Below are 25,917 nucleotides of genomic sequence, written 5' to 3' on the forward strand. Positions count from 1 at the left end.
AGAATGCTTACTGCACACTGAACGGGCAGAACATGAGAAAACCATTTTAGGCCATATGTTTATAAGTGACCCAACCGTGACCGAAAAACTAGCAATAAAGCAGACAACACTTTACTTTAGACAACAGCGCCACCTGTTGGAAATCTTTAGGTATTGCGATTTGCTGCAAAAACTAGACTTGAACTTGAAGAGTTCGGGATGCTCATGTGCATCCAGTTTAACAAAGCCGTGGGTTATACATTCATGGGATGATGAAAATGGCACATTTGGTTCCTGTAATTATCACTCACCGTTCAAAATTACTTACCGTTTGCTGGCGCGGAGGAAATATTGTTGAGCATTGAAAAATCAAGTGGTTTGGGTGATCTGCCGTTAGAGTTTAAATTTGAGGGCAATTGTTAGAGGGCTTTCAAGTTTATTAAAATATGAGGACTACAACAATCTATTGTGCAAAGCTCAACGTGATTTCACTGTTTGAGGAGGGGGATGGGATCCCGGGAAGACACTGGTAACCTTGGTCCGCCATTTCGGCTCAGGTTTTCCCTTAACTGCAATAGAAGCGCAATCCTGTAATTTGAGCCAGAATGGAGGTCGTTTCATATCTGTAGACTATTACGTTCGACTTTTCTAGCAAAAACAAATGAACGCCAGGGGGCGCTGCAGACAGACTTTCGAGCAGACAAAGATGGCGGTACGGAAGAAAGACGGCGGCCCGAATGTAAAATATTTCGAAGCGTCTGATACCGTCTCGCAGTTCGACAATGTCCGGGTTTGGCTGGGCAAGAATTACAAAAAGGTACCATCCGTTTATTTGTAACCAGCGCGAACGGTCATTGAGATATTTGTGCAGGAAAGTGCAGACTCGAGGCGGGTAGGCAGAAAGGAGATGGGGAGAAATCCAGCTGTTTAAAATCCAGTCTGACGCGTCTCAGACAATAGAAGATGCTGCATGCGCGTCTTGAGAAAAATATTAAGACGTACCCAAGAATTGTCTTTATTTTAAAATATCCGATGTCGTTTCCACACATCTGGATAGTCATTTGACCTTATCTAATATGTTTTTATGAATGGCCTTTCTCTTTTATGCAATGAAAGGCCAGCTCGTGTAACGGGGCTGCGGTGCTGGCAGCGCAAGTGCGTGAATCCAGATGTGCAGCCAAATCCGCCGAGCGCCGTGTATGTAAAAACAGCCATGTGTTACAGACGGATGGGAAGAATATTTTTTATCTTTTCAGTTGCAACAATTTACCCGTGGGAAGTACTTGATACACTGAAACAATGTGTGGGAACCGGCTATAGTCTGCAACAAAGTCTAATTTCCCGCTAATGAAACACCGCAAGCAGCATATGCATGAGATAGTCAAGGTGTTTCGTATCTGATGTAAAAAAATAAATTCCTTACATGTTTAAAACCTATGTAATGTAATGTAGTTCAAAACAATCATTTATCATAATTACCATTGCACACATAATATACAAATTAAAGGCATAATATACAAATTAAAATTATGAATTTTGAAAAATTAAATGAATGAAAACTGAAACTAGAACAAAAAAAATTAATCTAAATTACTAAATATATGTGCTGTGGTGACGAATACAGGACTAAAGCTGTAGACTACAGCCTTCCTTCTTTCACTTTTATGTAATTTAAAAGTACTGCTATTAAAATGTGACGTGATGTAGATTGTGATGACATAGCAAGCATGTCACTATTAGTGGTCAAGCAATACTGTGGCCTATGAAATGTTTTTGTGCCTGGTAAAATATTTTTTTACATTTGCATTATTCTAATTTCATATTTTATCAACACTGAATTTGAGTGAAAGGCTAAATTAACATGCATTTAAACACCACTGTGTATGTAATACAATTTAATGATTCCAATGGACACACAATTCACATAAAATAATACTTATTAATAGTATCAGAATGGTCGAATATTGACTGATTAATCTGCCAGCATGATGCATTATATGTATTTATGTATATATGTATGTGTGGGGGGTCCTTTTATTATGCTTTTCAATGTCTAAAACTTTGTTTCTTTATAGTATATTCAAGCAGAGCCCCCAACCAATAAATCTTTGTCAAGTCTGGTGGTTCAGCTGCTTCAGTTTCAGGAGGAAGTGTTTGGCCGACATGTCAGCAACCCTCCCCTCACTAAACTACCGGTATTCACACAAGACTTCTTTCATACCAGTATTGCATCGAATGCATTAAAGTGATCAGAATTGTAGAGTGCTGATGAAGCTCTCCGCTCACTCTTAGATGAAGTGTTTCTTGGATTTCAAATCTGGAGGAGCTCTGTGTCATATTCTGGCTGCTGCCTACAAGTTCAAGAGTGATCAAGGATGGTAATGGTCTTCTCTAACCCTCTTTCACTTCTCTTTATTATTTAATTCCACTACAAATATATACATTCTATAAATGTAGTTAGATTTAAATGAAATCGAATAAAAGGTAGCAATTTTTTTTATATTATATACTACAATATATAATTAGTAATTTGTTTTAAATAGATAGATAGATAGATGGTGCTTTACTATAAAGCAAGTTTAAAACTTTGAGTACTGTTAAAATTCATGAAAATTGTTAACAAAAATATCCTGTAAAAATGTTCTTTCATCACGTGGTCTATTCATTTAATATGTATGTTTGCCATTTATTTGAGTGGCCTAATCAGCTGTTGTGTAATTCCTCTGACACTTAACCCTATGACACACTTGCCAGAAGAGTCGTGATTCGCCTCCTTCATGGTGTGAATGGGTCCTTATGCTCCTGAATACATTCTGCATGACATTTTTGCAACATTTGAACTTTCAGTTAGTGTATCACTCCTTTAATGTTAGCAGTGATGTGCTCATTCAGTGATTTCAGACCAGAAATCAAATTAATACTCATTAGTTGTTCACTTCTCTATCCATCAGGAGGAGATTTGACTTCCAGAATCCTTCGAGAATGGACCGCAATGTTGAAATGTTCATGACTATAGAAAAGTCTTTGGTACAGGTGTGTATCAAACACATGATTTCATGCACACACACAGTTATCCAGTCAGATGAACATCACTTGTGGTCATGATATGGTTGCTATTTATAAGTATGAACGTGTGAGGAGAAATATTGAATAATGTGTTGTTCTCTTTGTAGAATAACTGTTTGTCCCGACCTGTGATTTACCTGAGTTCAGAGATAGAGCCCAAGCTACTGGGAAAACTGAAGGACATCATCAAACGACACCAGGTACTTCCTAAATCTATTTGTTTTATATAAATATATATATACAGAGAGAGAGAGAGAGGGTTAATTATTTATTTAAATATGCATTTATTTATTATACAATAAATACAGTATAAGTTACAAAATAGTTTCTACTACTGACAAGCAGTAGTTGGCCAATTTTTTTTTTGGGCATCAGAATCATTGCATTTTAAAAAAAAAAGGGCAAAAATGTTTTAAATATTTTATATATCACTTAGTTTTGTATGTAATACCCTATTTCTTTGAAGTCACTCAGGATCAAGAAATGTGTGTGTGTGTGTGTGTGTGTGTGTGTTTGTAGGGGTCTGTGACTGAAGATAAGCTTTCCAGCTCTCATGTAGTGGTGCCTATCCCTGCTAGTCTGGAGGACGGTACGTTCTGTTGTGTTTTTGTGGTGTGAAAATATATAGTAGGGTACAAGAGGGCTAAACACAAAGGTAAAACCTGTGTTTCCTCTGTTAAAAAACGTTTTTCATTAGTAATATTTTAACTTGTAAGTATGTGCTTTTCAGAAGAGTGGGTTCGTCCTGTAATGAAGAGAGACAAACAGATGCTGCTACACTGGGGCTACTGGCCTGACAGGTGAGCTCGTACACACACATACACAAACACACAGTTCAGGTGTGTATGTGAATGCAGGATTCATGTGTTGTGTTCATGATGCAGTTATGACACATGGATCTCAGCCAGTGAGGTGGAGGCTGCTGTGGAGGATCCGCCCACTGCTGAGAAACCCAGGAAGGTTAGAAACCCCCCCTTACCTCTCTCCATCTGTCTCCGAGCCTCTACCTCTCTTCTTCTTTGTCTCTTTTGTCTTGCACCTGCTCTCTCTGTCTTTTTTACACTATCACTAATTAGCAAATGGTTATCTGAGAAAGTCAGCCATTTATCGCCTTGACTGTAAGTTTATGCATGTTTAGGTCCATGCCAAGTGGATTCTGGACCTAGATCAGTTTAACGAGTGGATGAATGAGGAAGACTATGAGGTGGGAGAAGGAGGACCGCGGAGGAAGAGGATTTCAGCAAAGACTCTCACAGATGAAGTGAGCGCTCCAGATGAAAGGAGGGATAAAAAACCCAGCAGCGCCAAAAAAAGGAAGCGCTCCCCGTCTCCATCTCCTACCCCTCCACCACAAGAGAGCAAGAAGAAAAACACCAAGAAAGGGTATTTTTATTACTGGAAACACTGGCATTTTGTTTTATTTCTACATTTTAAATGTGAGCCTCTGTGTGTTTTCAGGCCCACTACTCCCTACACTAAGTCCAAACGAGGACAGAGAGAAGAAGAACAGGAAGATTTGACAAAAGATTTAGATGAACCCTCACCTGTGCCTGCAGTGGAGGAAGCAACACTACCTAAAACAGGTACATTCACACACATTGGTTTTATCTAACGAGTCAGTCTAGATTGTGTGTAATCTTGATATTTGTGTGTTTAGTGACAAAGAAGGACTCTGATTCCACTCCAGTGAAAGGAGGCACTATGACTGACCTGGGTATGTGTCTACAGTAACACACCTGCCACTCAGACTAACCGAAAGGTGAAGTGTGTGCTTTTCTGTGCCATTAATGGCATCAAGTGCAATTGCAAAAACAAAGGATGTCACCAAACAGGGATATCAGTCAAATGAACGGGTATTTACAGCTGTCTGTGCACAGAAGAGCATCGACAGGAGGAAATATTTTAACATAAAAAGCACATACTTCATCTTTCTGTGCTAATTAACAGTTTTTTTTCTTGTACCATAAAGTCTAAGTATATGTGCAAAATAACTCTGTTTTTTTCTGCTTTCACACCTAGATGAGCAAGAGGATGAATCAATGGAGACTGTAGGGAAGGTATAGCAGCAATTATACAAACCACGTTTGGCAGTATTTCTGCTCACAAGTTTCACATTTCTGTATGTTTCGTTTTATTTATGCTGCTGGATTTCAGACCTAATAATAATCATGCTTTTAAAATGCTTTGCACCATTTTATTTTTGAATGAGATTTTAATGTATTAATTTTAAAATGTACATTAAATAATAATAACATGTTAATTTATTATTATGTAATTAATTATCAACTTTTTTTTGTATTTAAATTTTTTTTACACAAATTGTAGTGAATTTAAAAATATTTTTTTTAGTATTTCATGATTTAATGCCATGCTTTGGTGACCTTAAAATAGTACAATATTTTCCATATTTAAATTGATAAAATCTTCACATTTTGAAACGTTTGACTAATAAAGACTAGATTATCAATAACGTGACATCCCACTGTATTTCCTGAGTAGTTTTCATAGTTAGCTATGTGTTTGTGTGTTTCTAGGAAGAAGAAGAAGGTTCTCCGAGTGTGAAAGGAGAACCGGTGAAGGGTTCGGACCTTCATGAGGATAATGTCACCGAACAGACCCATCATATCATTATCCCTAGCTATGCCGCTTGGTTTGACTATAACAGGTACTGTGACTACACACAACTTTCAGAATTATTCTGATCAAGAATCAGCCATTTAAATAGAAAGTGATTGTCTTCTCATGAGTCACAACACTGTTTCTGTCTCTTTTAGTGTCCATGCTATAGAGCGCAGGGCACTGCCTGAGTTTTTCAATGGGAAAAACAAGTCAAAGACTCCTGAAATGTAAGAATATCTCTTGGTGGACATTCCCACCAAGGCTGATCTGTACTTAAATATGTCTTCTGACCTTCAGTGATCAACTTTATTAACCCTGTGTCTTCTTTACACTTTGCTGTGTTCCAGTTATCTGGCATACCGTAACTTCATGATCGACACATATAGACTGAACCCGAAGGAGTATTTAACCTCCACAGCCTGCCGTAGGAACCTGGCTGGAGATGTCTGTGCTATTATGAGGTCTGGGGGAAAACAAAAAGGCCTATATGTTTATCTTATTTACCGTATTTTTCGGACTATAAGTCGCACCTGAGTATAAGTTGCATCAGTCCATCAAAATACATCATGATGAGGAAAAAAACATATTTAAGTCGCACTGGACTATAAGTCGCATTTATTTAGAACCAAGAGAAAACATTACTGCTACAGCCGCCAGAGGGCGCTCTACTCTTATCAGTAGTAGGCTTCAGGAGCACTGAGCAGCACAGAGCGCCCTCTCGTGGCTGGAGACAGTAATGTTTTCTATTGGTTCATTTCTCTTGGTTCATTTCTCTCGGTCATTTAACAAATTAATTTTAATAAATAAGTTGCACCTGACTATAAGTCGCAGGACCAGCCAAACTATGAAAAAAGTGCGACTTATAGTCCAGAAAATACTGTATGTATTTTTCTTTTCAACTTTGATGTATTATGAGTTTGACATTTGATGTGTGTGAAAAGGGTCCATGCATTCCTGGAGCAGTGGGGGTTGATTAACTATCAGGTGGATTCAGAGAGTCGGCCCACTCCCATGGGGCCTCCACCCACCTCACACTTTCATGTGCTGGCAGATACTCCATCGAGTCTGGTACCACTACAGCCTAAAGCATCCCAGGTAAAGTGCATCTATTCCTGCTGCAGGTGTGATCACACAGATTTTCAAACTCAATACTTTCAACAGGAACCGAAGGCATTAACATGTAAACTAGGAAACATTTAATTTCATTTAATTTTTCTGAGTAGATTTCAGTTCATGGCATTCTGAGTAAATGCAATTTTTGTTTCATATTGAGGTCATTGGTTATCTAAGCTCTTGTTGTTCCTCCCTCTAGACTCCATCCTCTCAACAGATGCTGTCATTCCCAGACAAAGTAAAGGACAAACCAGCTGACTTGCAGAACTTTGGGTTGAGGACAGATGTGTACAGTAAGAAGAGCGGCCCAACTAAAGTAAGAGCCGGCTATCACCTATAGGGCAGAGAGAATATGATAATATTTGGAAATATAAAGTATGAAGATGACTCTAAGCAGCACTATGAGAGAATTGAAGGAGTTTCTTCTGTCTTTCCACAGACTAAAAATGCTGCCAGTGCCACTCGGGAATGGACAGACCAGGAGACGCTGCTACTGCTAGAGGTAATCTATTCATAGAAAATATGTTTTGTATTTGTTTTTATTTGTTACAATTTATAAATATGATTTACACTTTGAAAGAGGTATTTTATGCTAACTCATGCTACAATAATTTGTTAAAAAATACAGTACAACTATAATATTGTGAAGTGATATTACAAATTAAAATAATGTTTCCGTTTTATTATATTTTAAAATGTAATTTATTCCTGCATGTGGTGGCAAAGTTCAATTTCAGGGGACATTACTCCACTTTTCAGTGTCACATGATTCTTCAGAAATCAATTGAATATGCTAATTTGGTGCTCAAGAAACATTTATTTATAGTTATTATAGTTTACATCAGCTTAGTATTTTTGTAGGAACTGCATAAATAATTTTCGGATTCTTTGATAAATATAAAGTTTTGAATTAGAATTTTATGAAATATAATAACAATGTAACAAGTCTTTATTGTTACTTACTTTTTTGGTCCGTTTAGTCCCTGAAAAGTAGTAATTTAAAAAAAAAAGTCCTACTGACCTCAACTTTTGAACAGGAATGTAAACTTGACTTTACGATTCCTATTTGTTCTCAGGGTCTGGAGATGTATAAAGATGACTGGAATAAAGTATCGGAGCATGTGGGAAGCCGCACCCAGGATGAGTGCATCCTCCACTTCCTGCGTCTGCCGATTGAAGACCCCTACCTGGAGGACAGCTCTTCCTCCCTGGGCCCGCTGGCCCATCAGCCAGTTCCCTTCAGTCAGGCGGGGAATCCTGTCATGAGTACTGTGGCATTCCTGGCCTCCGTGGTTGACCCTCGAGTGGCTTCCGCTGCAGCTAAATCTGCACTTGGTGAGAAGATACCATATTAAAGTGATAGTTCACACACAAATAAAAGTCAGCATCTTATCACTATCAAAATGACTATAACAGTATGAAACTTTCTTCTTTTTTCAACATTTGTAAGAAATAGAGACTGTCAATATCCAAAAATGACTTGTGTTTATGTCATATTTGTTTTCTTTCTCAGAGGAGTTTTCACGAATGAAGGAGGAGGTCCCGGCTGCGTTGGTGGAGGCTCATGTGCGTCGAGTGGAGGACGCGGCCAGAGCAAGTGGGAGGCCAGACCCTCTCTATGGCCTGGAGGGCAGCGGCATCGCAGGAACCATCCTCGAAGATTCTGACAAACCCTGTACGTGAACAAAAATTTGTATGTGTTAGATTGTTTTTGGGAGAATAGTGAGAAAGGAACTAATTGTGTATGATTGTTTTCAGCTGAGGATGGAAGTGAAGAGAATAAGAGCAATGATGGTCAATCTAGCCAAGATAAAAGAGACAATAAGGTAACTATGCAAAACAAATAAAACGTAGCCTATGTAGTGGACTCCAAAAGTCTAGATTGCATTGAAAATATGGATAAATAGAATGTATATACTGTATATATATATATATATATACATATATATACTACCATTGAAGAGATGTGGTTGGATGTTCAAATGTTTTTGGAAGAAGGCTGCATTTATTTGCTAGAAATACAGTAAAATCAGTAATTCTGTTAAATATTATTAGAATTTAAAATATTACAGCAGCCATTACTATAGTCTTCAGTATCACATGATCCTTCAGAAATCATTGTTATATGCTGATTTGGTGTCCAGGAACCATTTCTTCTTATTAAAAATGTTGAAGACAGTTGTGCTGTTTAATATTTTGAGGTTTGTGATACTTTACTAATATTAACACATGCACAACTCCTATTTCTGTGAAATTTTAGGAGAGCAAAGATGGAGCCAGTGAGGAGGAAGAAAAACAAGGAGAGAATGGCAAGAAAGAGGAGGAGAGAGTGAGAGAAGGGGAGACAGAGAGAGAGACGGAGAAAACAGATTCAGAAATGGGTGTGTTACAGCAATAAAATGCATGTTACATAAAAAAAATGTCAAATGCAAAGATTATAAGATATATATATATCTTAATGCATTATGTACAACAAAAAAAAATTATCTGCCACTATGTGTGTTATTTTCATAAACAGTTAAAGTTGCAGAGGTAAAAATACTTACTTGAACTCTTTTTTGTGATCTCTGCAGCCGATGGCGAGAAGGAGAAAGAACGGAAGGAGGGACCAGAAGAGGGTCAGAGGGATGGAGAGAGTGAGGGAGAGAAGAAAGCAAAGGTGGAGAGAGACGTAGGAGAGGGAAACCTTGCCACCGCCGCTGCTTCTGCACTCGCTGCTGCTGCCGTCAAAGCTAAGGTATGTGAAAAGGTGACATGATGGTGAGAAAACAAACAACTTTCCTGCAAATTAAACACTGTATTCTTTCCTTTTAGCATTTGGCAGCAGTGGAGGAAAGGAAGATCAAGTCTCTGGTGGCTCTGCTGGTAGAGACCCAGATGAAGAAACTGGAGATCAAACTCAGACACTTTGAAGAGCTGGAAACCATCATGGACAGAGAGAGAGAGGCCGTAAGTCAACAAGGAGAATTGATTATTATTTTAAATCAATATATTTACATTCAGATTCATTTAACTATAGTTTTATACATCTGTTGCCTTAAAGAATAATTCACAGACATCTCTATCAAAATCTGTTTGATTTTATTTCCATCATTTCCAGTAAAAGCTGAAACATTCTTAAAACAAAAATTAGGATACTTTAGTATTTTTTTATCTAATAGTTGTTAAAGCATTACATTTATTTGTATTTTACACTTTTTAAGTATTAACCTTTATTTTTTAATATTTAGAGCTTTATATTTGAAAAATTGAGACATGTTTCCTGAAAATGTTATCTGAAAAACCTTTTCATTTTTAAGTAAAACGAATCTTGTTTTAATGAGGATTTGATATTTTTACAAAAAATAAGAAAATAATATTAAAGGGTTCTTCTCTTAGCCTAAAATAGTCCATGTGACATCAGTTGTTCAACCCTAATTTTACGAAGCTACGGGGAATACTTTCTGTGCGCAAATAAAACAATAGTAATATAATTTATTCAACAATTCTTCTCCCTGAGTTACCGTCTCCCACCATTTTGGCGAGTTCCCCAGAACGTAATCAACATAATCAGCATTGTTTACGTTCAGGATAAAGCGTGCACATTGTTTACACATGAAAGTAAACAACGTTGATTACGTTGATTTTTTAAAATATGATATGTTATGAGGAACAGACAGAAATCACTATTCACTGAAAATCATAACATTTTTAGGAAACCTGTTCCTTCAACTGAAAATGAATCTGCATATCTGTATATTGTGTTTGTAGCTGGAGTATCAGAGGCAGCAGCTTCTCGCTGATCGTCAGTCGTTTCATATGGAGCAGTTGAAGTATGCAGAGATGAGAGCCCGACAGCAACACTTCCAGCAGATCCAACACCAGCACCATAGCAACCAGCCTGCCAATCAATCTGGCAGTACTCCATCTGTACCCCACCAGCCTGTCACTAACGCCTCTGCCCCGCCCCCAACACAAAGCCCCGCCTCCGTGAGCACCCCTAATGCCCACAGTGAAGCTCCTCCATCTGCATCTCACAGTTCTCCGCCCACCAACGCACAGACTGGATCAGCGCATGGTAATGACATAGAAATATACAGTAGGTCCAGTAGGTACAGTTCCTTTACAAACCCCAGTTTGGGTAACTTTATGTTTAATACACTTTTCTTTGTATTTTTATATAAGTGTGGTGAAAGATTATCCTATTTAAATCAATGTATAATTGTCTTAATCGATTTTTTTCAATCTTTTTTACTCCAGAATCCAGCACTCAACTCCCAGGGGATTCTCTCTATCCAAACGCCCCTGTGCCTCCAACACAGTAAAAGAAATGGTGAGATTTAAAGGATATCAATGATTCCAGAGAAGAAAATGAAGGAGATTAGATAGAAAGTAAAAAGATAGAGAGATAAAGGGAGCGATATCTTCTTTTGTTTCACTTGCATCATTTTTGGGAGAAAACGAAATAAATGAATTCTTGCCAGTATCTTGAACATGACATGATTCAAAAATAAATAGCTAAAGCTAGACATAGATCACCTTTAAACTGACTGACAAATAAAACAGAAATAAAAACCTTTGGTTTGGACTTCTGGAAAGGTCTTAAACCCAAATCCCTGTTAATACCCAACAAAAGCAATCTTCGTCCATGTACCTGGCTCAATATACCCTTATCCGTCCTCCATTTTCAGTAACATCTCTTAACTTTGAGCCGAACCACAGGATCCAGGATACCTGTGATCTGCACTTCAGAAGCATCTCAATGTACTTTAGGTACTCAAATGGAAACAAACACACAAAAGAAAACCAAGAACAAATTGCACTTTTAGAATGTTTCCTGAATCTTACTTTTTGGACGGATAAAGCATAAAGTCAAAATTAGCCCTGACTTAATGTTTTCTTTTAACAGTATTCTTTTATTCACTCGATCTGTGTATTGTTTCATAGAAGCACTCGATTTGTCCGAAGAGAAACTTGACTTTGTTATCGTTACTTTGTATGTGTGCGTGTGAATGTCGGTTTTGCTTTTGGGACAATGTGAAAGCTTCAGTGGTTTGGCCTGTTTTTAATGTACAATTCGATTTTAGCATGATAAAAAGGAGACAACAAATTAGTATTAAATCTGTTTACTTTGTCTCTGACAACATGTACTGTAAACCTGGAAATCATGTCATCAAAAATTGATGTTTGCATGTTATCTTTTGGGTATGTGTGCACAGCATTGCCAACAAAATATCATAAGTTACTCTATATTTCTAACAGGTGAAAGTAGTTGTTTCATTCTCATCTCATTGCATGAGAAAATTTTAATATTGGAGTGAATGATTAATCAACAATGAACGCAGAAGTAATCGTATTAGTTCCTTAACTCAAATAGAGTTGAATCCATCATTTTAGTAATATCATATCGCACATTTTAGTAATCAGTGTTCATGCCAGATCTGATGTTTCAGTTCAGATTATTAACCCTTGTGTGTCAGTTTTAAAAAAACTACAGAGGTCCTCGTTACAAAAACAAAAATGTCTGTTAAAACAGTCATAAAAGTATTATATACCATATTAATATTTTTTCTGCTTTCGCTAACATTGATAATTTCCCAGCACCTGTCCTGATCTCAACTATCAAAAATGTAGTCATTTTCATGATTTTAACTCTTAGAATGCTTGTTTGTTTACATAATGCCACTGGTGTTCATGAAAAAATATGATATTGATTATTAGAGTATCGGATCAGGGTTTTTATATTTACTAAAACTAAAATTGTTTTAAAGACCATCAATTGAAATAAAATAGACCTTGACTAAAATGAAATAAAATACAATCCAGAATTTAATGCTTAATGGCAATGCTGTTTTAATGGGTTCAAGTTGGGACATTTGAGTGTAACTCATTTTTATCTCTAGAGTAAAATATATTGGGGGTCAAATATTACAAATTAAATTTTTTTTTTTTTTTTACACATTTCAACATTTATGCTGCTTACATTAACACAGACAAAATTATCAAAGAAATTACATTAAAGACAAAAATGTCTTTAAGGACACACAAGGGTTAAAAAAAAATGTGTTTTGTGTGTGTGTGTGTGTGTACAGGTGTTTTAGTAACAGGCCAAACCCACAGAAAGTATTTACAACATGAAGGAAAACCGTTTTGTTTTACAAATTAGTGGCAACTACCCGAGTAGAGACGAGGGATTTTAAAGTTACATTTGCAGCTGTGGTCTGTGTATCTCATATCTTCATACTGTAACTGTCCTATTTTTGTATTTTTATATGTTTCTTTACACTATTACAAATGATGTAATGCTGTTATCATATTATACATGTCTGTAATGTTTCCTTCTCTTTCTGACTGTGGATGTTGTCGTATTATTGACATGTTCATGTGAAAGTGTCAGTCGCTTTATACGATGAAGCTGGACTCTTTGTGTGTGCGTGTGGTGTGCATGCATGCTTTGATTTGCCACACATCTTTTTGTATGTACGTATGTTTTTATTTTATTTTAATCTACATTAATTTGCCATGTTTCCAGACTACACATGCTAGGAGTGATGGATGTAAAATCTGCCAATATCAGAATTGACAAATCAGTTTACATCTTTAGAAATATATGTAAACACACATATGCAGTAGTCCAACATGCAGTATTACTGACAGAACAGATTCACATCAACTTCACAGTTTTGCACGACTCATAACCAGTGTTGAAAATGTCATTCGAGCAGTTTGCTCAGCTCTTTGGTCTTTGTCTTTTACATTGTAGTGGTATAAGTAGTTGTGTTCTTTTTTTTTTTACATTTTGTTTATACTTTTTTTTATGGTGAAAGCTGGTAACCATTACATTGAGATGTGTGTGAATGTTTGAAGATGTTCAGTTCGTCCTTTGAGGAGATGTAGCAGGAGCTGTCTAGCACCTGTTTGACTACGAATGGATTGAGTTTGGTTTCAAGAATCCTGAATGATTCTGCACAATAAAAGACATCATCAGTGATATGAACTGTGTGAAGAGTTCTCAGAATATAAGCATTATTATCTTGTATTGTCGATTAAAAGGAGAATTCAACATTTATCATGCTAGAAATGTGAAAAAATATTTCAGTTGTACAAAAAAAAGAAGCTCTCAAGTTTATCATGAATGTGCCCAATTTAAACTAGAAGGAAAAAGAATTCTAGGGCAGAAAGCAGAACTATTATTTATAATTCTTATCTTTCAAACTTAAAAAAAAAAAACACAGTGGTGGCCAAAATATTAGAACACCTGACAGATCTGAAAACACTGACCTTTTTTTGCCTCCAAAACATGATTTGATTTCATAATGTTTGCATAAAACATGCAGATGGTTTCTTGGAACACAACAAATATCAGATAAAGAGAGTTGTACTGTTTTTATCCACTTTAAACTTTAATATTTTGGTATGTCCACCTTTTGCAGCAATTACTGCAGTGCATCTCTCGGGTAAAGTGTCAATATATTTCCTGAGAACTTCAACACTAATGTTATCCCATGCCTTCTGCAACTCAAGACAAAGGCTTTCCTTTGAATATACAATAGATCTATCCAGTTTATTTTCCAACTCGCCCCAAGTTTGCTCAATGGGGTTGAGGTCCGGACTTCGAGGGAAGCAGTCCATCATTTTCAGTGTCGCAGCAGATTCCTTCCATTGCAGATAGTTCTGGCAATAGTTTGTTCTATGGGCACTGTAATATCCAAATCAACAAAAACAACTCGAACCTTTTAAATATGCCAAGTGTTCTAATAATTTTGACCACCACTCATATACCAAGAACAACACCTATAAAGAGAACTATATTAGCATCCAAACCAGCACATGATAAAACTATATTAACATCTACACTAGCACAGAAAACAGAAATGCAAGGAAAAAGTCAGAATTCTGAGTTGTGGCTGAAACAGGCTTCCATATCATTATGGTATGGTATGAACAGGTCTAAACAATAATGACAGATGAACTATATTGTTAGAATCACAAGGTGTTATTATAAATGTCTAAACAATCCTTTTCTTTAGGTTTTTTTAGCGAGTGCACTTGTCTTATAAGGTAAACACAGGACCACTAAAACATCTTGGCAGCACCAGGTTCCCGGGCCAACACATTCAAGCACCTTCACATACTCCTAAATTGGTATGGTCTTGTATTGTGTTTATTGGCAGAGAGTTAACTATACTACAATGGAAATGGTTGGTACAAAAATGCCCTACAAGGCAACTCACCCATATTCTCCCACACATACACCCACACTCACAGCTCTGACATAAAGACGAATCAGCGAAATCAAAGATCATTCAGAATATTTATTATGATGCACAGCAGACAATAAAGAGGGATGTCGAATGACTAACAAACATTTAGACAAAAGGTTCATTAAAAATAATTTAAAAAAAAAAACTACAGTAAGAGCCAACCAAAATGTCCCTCACAGTTTAAGACGGATAGGGGCTGAAGACAATAATTGATGGAATGAATGTAATGGCTGAAAGGTATTCAAGCAAACCTATGAACACCAGTGGAAGTTTTTGGAATGAATTGAGTCATAATTCTCCAGAAACATGATAAAAGGCACTTAAGGAAAAAAAAAGATAAAATAATTAAAAAAGCTGATATGGAAATGAAGAATCACATAAATGGGGGGGGGGGGGGGCAAAATAAAATCAACGTGTCTGAATTCTTCAACCGCTCATGACCATCCTTACGAGTTCTGTAAAAGAGAGAGAAAAAAGTAGTATGAGGCAGTGATCCAAGAACATTCGACCCAGTAGATCAGCAAATGTTGCCATGGACACAACACGTTAAGTTCTAGAAATTCCAGATCCATAAACAGCCACAGATCGCGCTAAAACAACAGACTCCATGTGTAGTTCAGTAACATTTCCCGGCAACCACAGGAGGTGAAATGCAGAAGCCCCAGGATGATCGGGAGGAAAGGGGGAGGAAAAAGAGACTGTCCAGGCCTAAAGGAAATTTGAATGAGTTAACATGCCTTACATAGGCATGGGGAGAACAGATAAATAGACAAGTACAAAAGAGATAGAAAGCAGGAACAGCAAAGTGACAGGACTGGAAATTAGAATTAATAATACACCTCTTTACAAAGCCTCTTAAGGTAACAGCAGAATTTGACAAATAAAGGATAGGGCTGGGTGTTTACACAATTTCCAGGATTTGATTATGATTATGACTCACAAGCTTGCAATTTGACTTAATAACAGTCTTTAATAAATTCAATTTGATATTGATTGATTTGGGTATATCAGGTACAGTGCATGTCAATTTTTCAAGAATAAAAACCCTTCTCATAACTAATGCTGTAAGCTTTACAGGGAAGGCTATTAGTTGGTACATTACTATAATATTAAAGATCAATAGCTTGATCAATGGTCGAATGGCTTTTCGGAGATAAATGTAACTTTGCATTACATATTGTTTACAATCTGTTTTATTGATATGTTTCCACAGCAGATGATACGTTCACACATTAAATTAAGACAGCATAGACTAAATAACTGTTTTTGCTGCAGTGTGTATGTGGCCTGTTAGAACTAATGCAAGCAAAAGGGATTTGGATATACAATATTTATGTTATAACACTGTATTTTAGAATAAAGAGTAATGGGTTGTTTCGGGGGAAGTCGGCATCAGGGTAACCAGCAAATTTAGCATCATCATGGCAAAAGTAGGAGTCAGGAGACGCCTATGCACATGCAGAAATGCTACATGCTACGCTACAGCCAAGGGGACGCAGTAGAGAGGGAGCTGCAGGAGACAAGAATGAGTAAAAACTAACTGAGGACCATCCGTACCCTCTCCTCAACCAGCCATAATGTGGCGCACAAATGCTGTCGGAAGGAAAGGCAAATGGATTACATACTGACTTCAAAACTTCTACTGTAGTCTTGATGTTCAGAGAAGAAAAAAGGCCCATATGTGATTGTTGTACCTTCATAATTGATGCACCCATTAGCGTCCTCGTGTCCTGCCAAGAGCGTCTCCACCTCTTCCTCTGTCATCTTCTCACCTATCATAAAACACGGGCAAAATGCATTACATTTTCTTTATGAAAACAACTGCAAGATGCTTTTAGTTCTTTGTTGGTGGTCAACCCCTTAGGGATTGAAAGGACTGATATTTTATGCAACAAAAAGTTTCATTTGATGCAAATTTAATTTTATGATTCAAAAATATCTGTGGGTTTTATTTCTGAATATTTTTCCTGTTAGTTAAATGCACTATCAAATGCACCAAATCAGACACTTGAGTCAGTATATTTTTTTAGTAATGTGTACCTTTTGAAATTGAATGTGCAGATAAAATAGTGCTAATGAAATAAAAGGCCACTTAAGTATACTTCAAATCTTTACCACTTAAGTATGCTTTTAATAATGTCATATAAAGGTACATTTTAAATCAAGAATTACAGAAGTAAACTTATTTGATATGTTGACTAACATACTATGAACTATAGCGTTTTATTCTATACTACATTTTAATTTAATATATTTTAAATGTACTTATTTGCTAATTTTTCATTACAAATGTTTCAAGAGAAATTACATATTTTCGTTTACGATAAATGCTTGTTAGTACATTCAGCAGCAAACATAAACCATGTTTTAAAGACAATAGAAGTCATAACACCTACTTAAGTGGTCAAATAAAGCACTCTAAAGTCCAGCTAATTGCACTTAACATAAATTTTAACTATAATACATTTTCATTTAAATAAAATCCAATTATGTCCCTAAAAACGTTATGTTCAGATTGTACGTATTATTTCCGTAATAATTACTTCTAATAAAAGTACGCTAAAGCAGCTTTAGAAAGAGTAGCATTCTCAGTTAAAGGTGACAATAGCAGAAAAAGAAAACATCCTAAGATGCTTCCCAAGTAGAAGAAACCTTGAAAATAATAAAAGAAAGTATTGTACTCTACTGTAAAATCATTCTATAAGAGGCCGTGACTCTTTACCCAGTGTAGTAAGGACATGTCGAAGCTCAGCGCCCATCACCGTTCCATTTCCCTCTTTGTCAAATACCCGCAGCCCCTCCACGAAGTCCTCGAAGGAACCCTGATCCTTGTTCTTAGCGATGGCCTGCAGCATGGGCAGGAACTGCTCAAAGTCCAACATTTTCATGTTCATATCTGAGAGAATGGACATTTAAAAAATCACTACTTTTATTCACATCAACATCTTAATCCACTGGGAATTAAGGAAGAAAATTACTTTATAATTACAAGTGTGGAGAATAAAAACATATCTAGATTAAATCAGTGGGAAAGTGAAGTGGGTCTGAGTGCATTTAGACTGATTACATGAGAAACATTGCTTTTGTCTGACAGAATGTAAACAAGTATAACTTAGTGATCAGGGGAAGGGACAGAGTCACACACTATCCCTTTAAATCAAGAGGGCAGAGCTTTCAAACACTGTAACTTCAAATTATTTCCTGCTTGCTAAAAATGCACATTTTTACTTGAATCATAACAGCAAAAGAAAGGCCAGACCTTCATTACTGGGGTTGCCCAGGACTTTGAGGACCTCAGCATTGACAGGGTTTTGCCCCAGAGCACGCATCACATCCCCACACTGATTGTACATGATCTTCCCATCTCCTGTTCGGTCAAAAAGGAGGAAGGCCTCCTTAAACTCTGTTTTGGAGAGAATGAGAGCGAGAAAATGCTTTAGGCAGGTGATGTAGAAAATTATTAGTAGTTATGTGGACTGAAAATGAAAAAGACAATGAGTAAAAATTATTGTGATTTATTCTAAAATAACAAGCACATTTTGATCTAAAATCATTAGACTATTTGTTCTTGCTGGAGGCTTTGAGATCACTATCAGAGTGCTTGGCAGAGCAGTTTACAGGAATGCAATGCTTCCCGGATCGCCCTGAGTCAAACTTCACACACACACACAAACACACTTACTGTGATTAACCATATATGGGCAGAAGAGAGAGAACAAGTCCGACATCAATAAGAATATTAGTTGTGTCCCAAATGACTCACTATACACTATGTACTCTACTGTCTAGTGTGAGTTTTGTCATAAACAAGGAGGAATACTACATAACAGACCAACAAAAGAATTAGAAATGTTTTAAAAAGACCAAAGTACATACACAATTTAGTGAAGTAAAAATGTAATGAACATCTTTGATGTTATTGTTGTCTTTATTAGGCTGATAAAATTCAAACACAGCAGTTCATAACAGAGGAGTAATAAATATGATGTATTTCCTACGAGGAATGATGCCTAAACATTATATATTAAGTCTAGGCTGCTATTAGTAGATTTGAAAACAATTTAAATACAGTTCAATATGACTTGTTTCGCTTATGAACGACTCATGAATAAAATGAAATTAAATCGGTTTCCTTTAATAATAAATGCATGCAAGTGATCATTTTGCGGAATGTTTATCCATGCATTCTTTTATTCAGAATTAAAATACTGTAACTCTATATGGTAAAGAGGCTTACAAATCGGTTGGGTGAATGATTTACTCATAAAACTAAAGATAAACTATACATCGCCACGTAGCCTACTGGTGGAAATACCATATTTTTTTACCATATATGCAGGCATAACAATAACATGCAAAGGGTTCAGTGAGCAAATGTTTTCAGTGTACTGATTTAAAAGATTCGAGTCAGATAGTTAAACAAATGTTTGTTTGTTTTTTTCAAAAAGGTCATATTCTATTACTATTTTCTTAAATTCACATCTTTTCATGTTCCTTGTATGTCCGCGTGTCTAGCTTCACATTCCAATGATTCCACTGCAACAGCTTCCGGTGTTTTCAAACGCGACGCATCTGGAAACCGCCTGCACTTAAACCTCAGCGTTTCAGCTCCAGAAACTGACACATAAAGGATCCCTCCTGTCTATTTTTATGCGTGAAATTTGGACATTAGGTATAACACAGCATGTACACACCATATCGCGTGTTCTTCTGAGAACTAAGCATTGACTGCACATCTGTCAGCCAGTGCAACGGATGTAACGTTATGGGCCTAGGTTTATTTTGGATCAAACACAAACGCAACTATATAAACCCAATGAAGTCATAGCATTATAACATTTAAATAGTCAACATTTATTACTCACCACAAATCTGATCCTCAGTGAAGTCAGACTGTCCATGCCAGGAGAAGGACGGCGATTAAGAAGATCAGCGTTAAAACAAAAGATGCATTGGTTTGATATTCAAATAAAGGACACTAAGATTATCCTACAAAATTAAAAACTCAGTGCAAAACTAAAACTTTTGAATATTGAATGCATGATATATTGGACTGACAGCAGAGCTTAATGGCTTAAATACCTTAGACTGATCAACGTTGTGTCTAACGGTCTCATAGGTAAACCTAACCAGTCTGTGACTAATAGGCATTACCTGCATCATAGAGACAAAGAGAGATGCTGGCTTTGATAATGTACTTACCATGACTGCAGTGTTTGAGGAGGGAGCGTCGTCGCGAGCGCTGTGTGAATTACAGTATGGGCGAACACTCTCTGCTACACCGCTATATTCACGATGACGTCATGACAACTCTATTCAAGCCGAATCGGCCAATAGAATTGTGCGGGCGCTGGTTTCCCTCCTCTGTCATTACCTGTGTATCAGGCTTACGTGCGCAGTAGAAGAAAATATAGATACCGTAATATATTTTTTTTCCCCCAAACGCATGCAGGAGTTGTTTTAATTACGCATCCCAAGCGAATTATATTGCTTTCAACTCACACATTTTATCCGTTCATACTGTTCTTGGGAATTCAAACTATGGCCTTGGCCCTGGTACCATTTGAGCTACAGATGAAAAGCTGATAGTCTATTTAAATCGAAATTAAAATTAAAAATAGATCAATAATCCTGCATAATTATTTGAAATAAAATTAAAACCGCTATATATATATGATAGAGTAGCCTACTGTAAACTTACTTGTTAAGTCTGTGCAAGGCTTTCTTGTTCATTCTCTTACAAATGTAAAAGCCCTTTCACTTAAATTTAGTGTTCCTGTGGCTCAAGTGGTAGAGCATTGCGTTAGCAGCGCAAGGCTGTGGGTTCGACGCACTTAAAACCAGAAAAGTCAGATCTTCATAATATGTCAGCTTTACATTTTAATGTAAAATAAAATCACAATTATACTCAAATATTATTTTTTTTATTTTACAGTACAATTGATTTATAATTGTAATATACTTCTGTTTTTTATTTATCTATTATTTATTTATTTATTTTTAATTTTTGCTTTATATGAGTTTATTATTAATATTATAATGTTCAGTTCCTAAACGGATTTCCTAAAACACTAGTGACAATACAGAACCCTGAACATCCAAATGTTAAATTAAAATCTTAAAGGGTTTGTCAAGTAAATATGGTTCCAAAACGGGGTTTTGCAGTGATACCATAAAGAACCTTTATTAAGAGAGAAAGGGATTTAGCTGACAAAAAAGGTAACCCACATAAAGATCTATGAACTGATATTTAAAATATTATATATGTTTTTGATTATTACCAAGTTAATTAAAAAAATAATGTCATCATATCATTAAAAAGCATGTCTCTTTGTCATCCAATATCTTCTGAACAGATCTTCAAAGAAATTATTAGACACATACGCATGATATTGTGCTCTCCACTAGATGGCAGTAAAGTTCCAATAAGGATGGGTATTAGCACATCTAGAATATAAGAACTGTTTTAAATACGGATATAGCTATTTAGCTCTTTCAATGTTCTGTCATTTGCTTGTTTTTATGTCCATGCCATATATGCTTTAATACAAAATGAAAGTTAGTTTTCTGAGTTTGATGCTTTGTAATCGACCACAAAGGTTAACAAGAGGGTACATAGGAGTGCATGTTGTAACATTCGTCTTACCCAATTACCCAAAAAGAAGAATAAATAGTCGAATTAAATCAACTTTTAGATGCTGCCTGCATTAAAGGGGGGGTGAAATGCTCGTTTTCACTCAATTTCCTGTTAATCTTGAGTACGTATAGAGTACTACTGCATCCTTCATAACTCCAAAAGTGTTTAGTTTTATTATAGTCATAAGAGAAAGATAGTCTGTACCGATTTTTCCCGGGAAAACACGACCGGCTGGAGGCGTGATGTGTGGGCGGAGCTAAAGAATCACGAAACTGTGACATTACCACCGTGAGGAAAAAAACATCCAAAACAAACCATGGCTTACAGTCAGATTCAGCCGTTTATTTATGATCCAGAATCAGATCCCGAGGCTGAAACTGAACGAGAGCAGCAGCAGCAACGACTCGCTCCGAGCGGGGCTCGAACCCGGGTCTCCAGCATGGGAGGGGACGCACTAACAAGGAGGAAGAGATATTTTAAGCAGTTTTACTCACAGCCTGCGGTTCCAACACTTGATCGTGACCCTTTTTCGTTGGGATTGCATCATCCTTAAGAAATAAACTATATGCAAATCCGTCGTCAAACTGGGCCTTGTTTGTAAAACAAGCATCTTCGAAATGCAGGGAACAAACAAAAACACTTGCACAACTCTGTTGATGCTCTGTAAAAATAAACTCCATCCACTGGTCCCTTAATGCTGTTTTTTTTTTTTTTTTTTTGTAATCTGTGCAGGGTTGTCTTGCCCTGGCAACCAAAAACACACTCCTTTTGTGACATTTCGCGACGCTCTTGCTCTGATCAGTGATTGTGCTCAGCCTCTCATTGCTCTGCTCTACTGGAGTGCGCGCTCTTCCGGCAGACGTGCCCTTAGGACCCATATAAGGAAATTCCGCTCCCTCTAACGTCACACAGAGCCATACTCGAAAAAAACTTTCCGAAACTTGTGACAAACCGGAAGGAGTATTTTGGGAACAAAAATAGTCCTTCAAACGTACAACTTAATTTTTGAAACTTTGTCCATGTTTAGCATGGGAATCCAACTCTTTAACAGTGTAAAAAACTCAGTATGCATGAAATAGCATTTCACCCCCCCCCCCCCCCCCCTAAGTGTAAAGTAAACCTGATACCCTATCCAGGGCTGCTTAAGAGCCTTTCTAATATTGCTGTTTAGAGTTCGATTACAGAACTTGTAGCTGAATTATCACAGGGTAAAAGGTGTAAGATAAAAAGAGACACAGATTAACAGAATTATTCTGTCGAAATAAACTCAGTAGGTGGCAGTAAAGCACTAGATTAGACACTTGTCTAGGTCAGATGCTTAACTAGGTTCTCTATAAACCTTGGCATTTGGTCAAAATCTATGACAAAACTATGACATCCATATTTCAGATCGCAATACGTTTATTTTTTGGTGATGGCACAGAACCAGCACAGAACTTCAGATTCACCCATCTGAGGATTTGTTTTTATTATTTTTACCAGTAACATGTCATTTCATGTCATAGTCACAACGATGACTATTAGACCACTTTACAATGAATTTTCTTCATTCACTTCATGAATAAACTAGAATTTTGGTTGAGGGGTGTAGGCAGAGATATCATGGATATGATCTGAGCCTGTTTTTTGTTCAAATTAAAGAAGTATAGATTTTACACTGAATTTTATACTAAAAATCTGATTTTCAACGAAGCTGATAGATCCTTTAAAGGAATATATTTTCTCACTCAAAACAGCTGTGTTCACTCCTCCTGACTGGTGCTCTCTCCACACTGAAAGCGTATGAAGTCTAGCACACGTGCGTTATGTAGAGTCAGGTACTGTCCCACTGTATATTTGGGATCTAGGAGGAAAGTCTGGGGCAAAAGTCTCGTCTCAGATTCACCACATGGTATATCATCCATGTTGCCAAGAGAAACGGGTGCTTCGCCCACTATATGTTGCCCCAGCTTCCTTCCCAGAGCGTCTGTCCCATCCTTAGGTCCACCTTGAAACACAACTAGTGATCCATAGCGCCCCATCTCAATGCCAACCTGCCCGGGAACTGCCCCATGAACGTATGAGCCAATGTGCCAATCAGAGGGCACAGCAAGTGACACGGCCCGCCGCATGCCAATGTTCTCACCTAATCGCCCTGAAGAGGAACAAACAGAATACTGAAATGAGATGAGAATGAGGAAAGTTATTTTTCTTGTTATATTTTAATTATTAGAAGGTAGCCAACAGACAGGGGTATGTTAAAATTGCTTACAAGTGTAACTCATGTTGTGAAGATATAATGACTTCATGATAAATAATATATAACCACCTCATGTAATTATATTATTTCTTGTACAACACAGAACATTCATGTTGGGGCTCTGTAAGATGTTCTGATGTTTCCTTGTGCACAATTATGCTGTGTTTTTATGATAGAAAATTCTGTAAAATAGTATTATTGTGTAATATTAAATATAAAAGTTTTCTATATTAATATATTTTAAAATAAAAAGCAGTTGCAGGTGAAAACAGTTGCAGGATTATTTGTTGAAAAGAAATTACAGCATTTATTTGAAACTGATTTTTTGTAATATTGTAAATATCGTTTTTGTTACTTTTGACTAATTTAATGAACCTTTACTGAATAAAATGTATGCTTTTAAAAAAATACTGGGTCCTTAATTCTGACCATTAGTGTACATTTATACCTTTTGGGGTCACTTTAAGTAGCAAGAAATCATAGCCTTGTTTTATAAAGGTATGACATATAATGCAAAAGGCAAACTCTCAAACAATATATCATGGTTTATCTCACCTATAGTCAAGGCTATCTGATCTGCTAGTGAGGGTCCCTCAGGAACGTGGAGCTTACTAATGTCCTCAGAAGACAGCACACTCTGAATCAGAGAACAGATCAGAAGTCAGACTCAGAGGTTACAGAAAACTTGGAAGAAATGCACTTTTCTGAAAAGGACTATGAATGTACCTTAATATACCCGGTCTGTTTTCTGCTGCTGTTATGAGCCAATACAGACAAAGCAATATCCTTCACCAACTGCTGAAATTTCTCATTCCTCGCCACAAAATCTGTCTCACAGTTCATCTGAAAAGAAAAACATACATTTTAGGTCAGTCACACTGCATCATTTTGTCCACCAAATTACACATCACGTTAAGATACCTCAATCATGACAGCAGCATTGTCACCCATAAGGAGACCAATCAGCCCTTCCTTGGTTTTTCGACCTTCCAGTTTACTCGCTTTGCTCCAGCCCTCTTTTTTGGCTTGTTCATGCAGCCAGCTTTCTGCCTACAAACATCAAACTTTGAAAATCATAAATCACTCATCCTTGCCAAGTCCAGGCTTGTGCATGCACACCCTTACTTTATACACATCTAAATTACATAATCATATACATATATATAAACAGAGATGACAACAACCATGACAAGGATGTGAGTTTACTATTTGTGCCTGATAAATCAGACGACTTGTAGTTAATACACAGCAACTTGTTAAACTTTTTAGTAAAAAAAAATATATAGTGGTTTTAAAAATTCAAGTAGAGGGGTTAAAATGTATTTAAGATATTTTACATAAGATCCTCCATTCTTTTTACAGCAATCTTTTCAAACTCATGGACCACACCTGTGTAACATCATTGTTGAATTTCTCCAGGGCCTTTTTGCAGTTGATGAAGGTGTAGCCTGTAGATTTACGTAATTTGAGGAGAAGTGCTTTATCTGCTGCTAGACTTGGGCAGCTGGTGAAGAGAGACTGAACATGCTGAGGGACACATCCCTATGAACAACACATTATAAAAATGACACATGATTAAATGATTCTACAGAACATTACACAGCCGCATGGAATCCGATATATATATAATACTGTCATCTGTTATTTAGAACACGCCTTTGTATTAATAACCAGCACTTCTATTATTATTATTATTATTAACCAGCCAAGTATTTCATATCAAAGCAGACTGTCATGGAAAGAGCATCACAACTTCTAAAGCGTCCAGCCAAAAACATTAAAAGATAAGAGTGCGAATTATGACAAATGAGACAAAGCCCACCTTGACTACTTCTGTTCTGACAGATCGAAATAAAGAATATAAAGCCATTTCTATGTCTTCGTCAGGACTGACACTAGCTTCCTTACATCAGTAACTGGAATGTCATTGAAGCACGCTTTCTACAGAGCGAGAGGAAGGTCAAACAGAATAGAATTCAATAAAGCGCCATCTACTGCACAGGAGTTCACACTGCAGCTTA

The 25,917-nt window shown here is 36.8% G+C and overlaps 3 protein-coding genes across 4 annotated transcripts; 1 reads left to right on the forward strand and 2 right to left on the reverse strand.

Annotated features, from left to right (window-relative positions):
- Positions 1 to 669: 669 nt before the first annotated feature.
- smarcc2 (SWI/SNF related BAF chromatin remodeling complex subunit C2) lies at positions 670 to 13,753 on the forward strand. Its single transcript, XM_026260096.1, has 26 exons — positions 670 to 796; positions 2,055 to 2,174; positions 2,272 to 2,357; positions 2,931 to 3,012; positions 3,153 to 3,245; positions 3,565 to 3,634; positions 3,776 to 3,845; positions 3,930 to 4,005; positions 4,184 to 4,428; positions 4,504 to 4,628; positions 4,703 to 4,759; positions 5,065 to 5,102; positions 5,580 to 5,710; positions 5,820 to 5,891; positions 6,012 to 6,125; positions 6,606 to 6,759; positions 6,977 to 7,093; positions 7,217 to 7,279; positions 7,854 to 8,112; positions 8,291 to 8,452; positions 8,536 to 8,603; positions 9,038 to 9,158; positions 9,351 to 9,514; positions 9,592 to 9,726; positions 10,528 to 10,834; positions 11,017 to 13,753. The coding sequence occupies exons 1-26, from the start codon at positions 686 to 688 to the stop codon at positions 11,079 to 11,081; spliced, it is 3,105 nt and encodes a 1,034-aa protein (XP_026115881.1). The 5' UTR covers positions 670 to 685; the 3' UTR covers positions 11,082 to 13,753.
- A 1,298-nt stretch (positions 13,754 to 15,051) lies between these two features.
- Positions 15,052 to 20,347, reverse strand: myl6 (myosin, light chain 6, alkali, smooth muscle and non-muscle). 2 transcript variants are annotated; one of them, XM_026260098.1, is made up of 7 exons: positions 20,223 to 20,347; positions 19,886 to 19,913; positions 18,280 to 18,423; positions 17,743 to 17,916; positions 16,715 to 16,792; positions 16,578 to 16,613; positions 15,052 to 15,475 (listed from the first exon to the last, which is right to left on the reverse strand). In XM_026260098.1, the coding sequence occupies exons 1-6, from the start codon at positions 20,223 to 20,225 to the stop codon at positions 16,585 to 16,587; spliced, it is 456 nt and encodes a 151-aa protein (XP_026115883.1). In that variant the 5' UTR covers positions 20,226 to 20,347; the 3' UTR covers positions 15,052 to 15,475; positions 16,578 to 16,584. The 2 variants fall into 2 exon arrangements, with proteins under 2 accessions (XP_026115883.1, XP_026115890.1); XM_026260105.1 differs by lacking the exon at positions 16,578 to 16,613.
- Positions 20,348 to 23,126: 2,779 nt separating this feature from the next.
- Positions 23,127 to 25,874, reverse strand: tsfm (Ts translation elongation factor, mitochondrial). Its single transcript, XM_026260108.1, has 6 exons — positions 25,719 to 25,874; positions 25,286 to 25,438; positions 24,818 to 24,946; positions 24,623 to 24,739; positions 24,452 to 24,533; positions 23,127 to 23,791 (listed from the first exon to the last, which is right to left on the reverse strand). The coding sequence occupies exons 1-6, from the start codon at positions 25,764 to 25,766 to the stop codon at positions 23,400 to 23,402; spliced, it is 921 nt and encodes a 306-aa protein (XP_026115893.1). The 5' UTR covers positions 25,767 to 25,874; the 3' UTR covers positions 23,127 to 23,399.
- Positions 25,875 to 25,917: the final 43 nt, after the last annotated feature.

Source organism: Carassius auratus, chromosome 6 (genome assembly GCF_003368295.1).
Source record: "Carassius auratus strain Wakin chromosome 6, ASM336829v1, whole genome shotgun sequence".
NCBI lineage: Eukaryota > Metazoa > Chordata > Actinopteri > Cypriniformes > Cyprinidae > Carassius > Carassius auratus.

Excerpts from the sequence above, each read along its gene's own strand:
- smarcc2 (XM_026260096.1), top strand. The coding sequence starts at position 686 with ATGGCGGTACGGAAGAAAGACGGCGGCCCGAATGTAAAATATTTCGAA. Across the intron at positions 2,175-2,271 it reads CTCCCCTCACTAAACTACCG|ATGAAGTGTTTCTTGGATTT; the intron begins GTATTCACACAA and ends GCTCACTCTTAG. Across the intron at positions 4,760-5,064 it reads AGGCACTATGACTGACCTGG|ATGAGCAAGAGGATGAATCA; the intron begins GTATGTGTCTAC and ends TTTCACACCTAG.
- myl6 (XM_026260105.1), bottom strand. Across the intron at positions 18,424-19,885 it reads CACTGAGGATCAGATTTGTG|AGTTTAAGGAGGCCTTCCTC; the intron begins GTGAGTAATAAA and ends TCTCCAAAACAG. Across the intron at positions 15,476-16,714 it reads TGGGTGCATCAATTATGAAG|AACTCGTAAGGATGGTCATG; the intron begins GTACAACAATCA and ends TCTCTTTTACAG.
- tsfm (XM_026260108.1), bottom strand. The coding sequence starts at position 25,766 with ATGGCTTTATATTCTTTATTTCGATCTGTCAGAACAGAAGTAGTCAAG. Across the intron at positions 25,439-25,718 it reads TCAGAACAGAAGTAGTCAAG|GGATGTGTCCCTCAGCATGT; the intron begins GTGGGCTTTGTC and ends TGTTGTTCATAG. Across the intron at positions 24,534-24,622 it reads AACAGACCGGGTATATTAAG|AGTGTGCTGTCTTCTGAGGA; the intron begins GTACATTCATAG and ends TCTCTGATTCAG.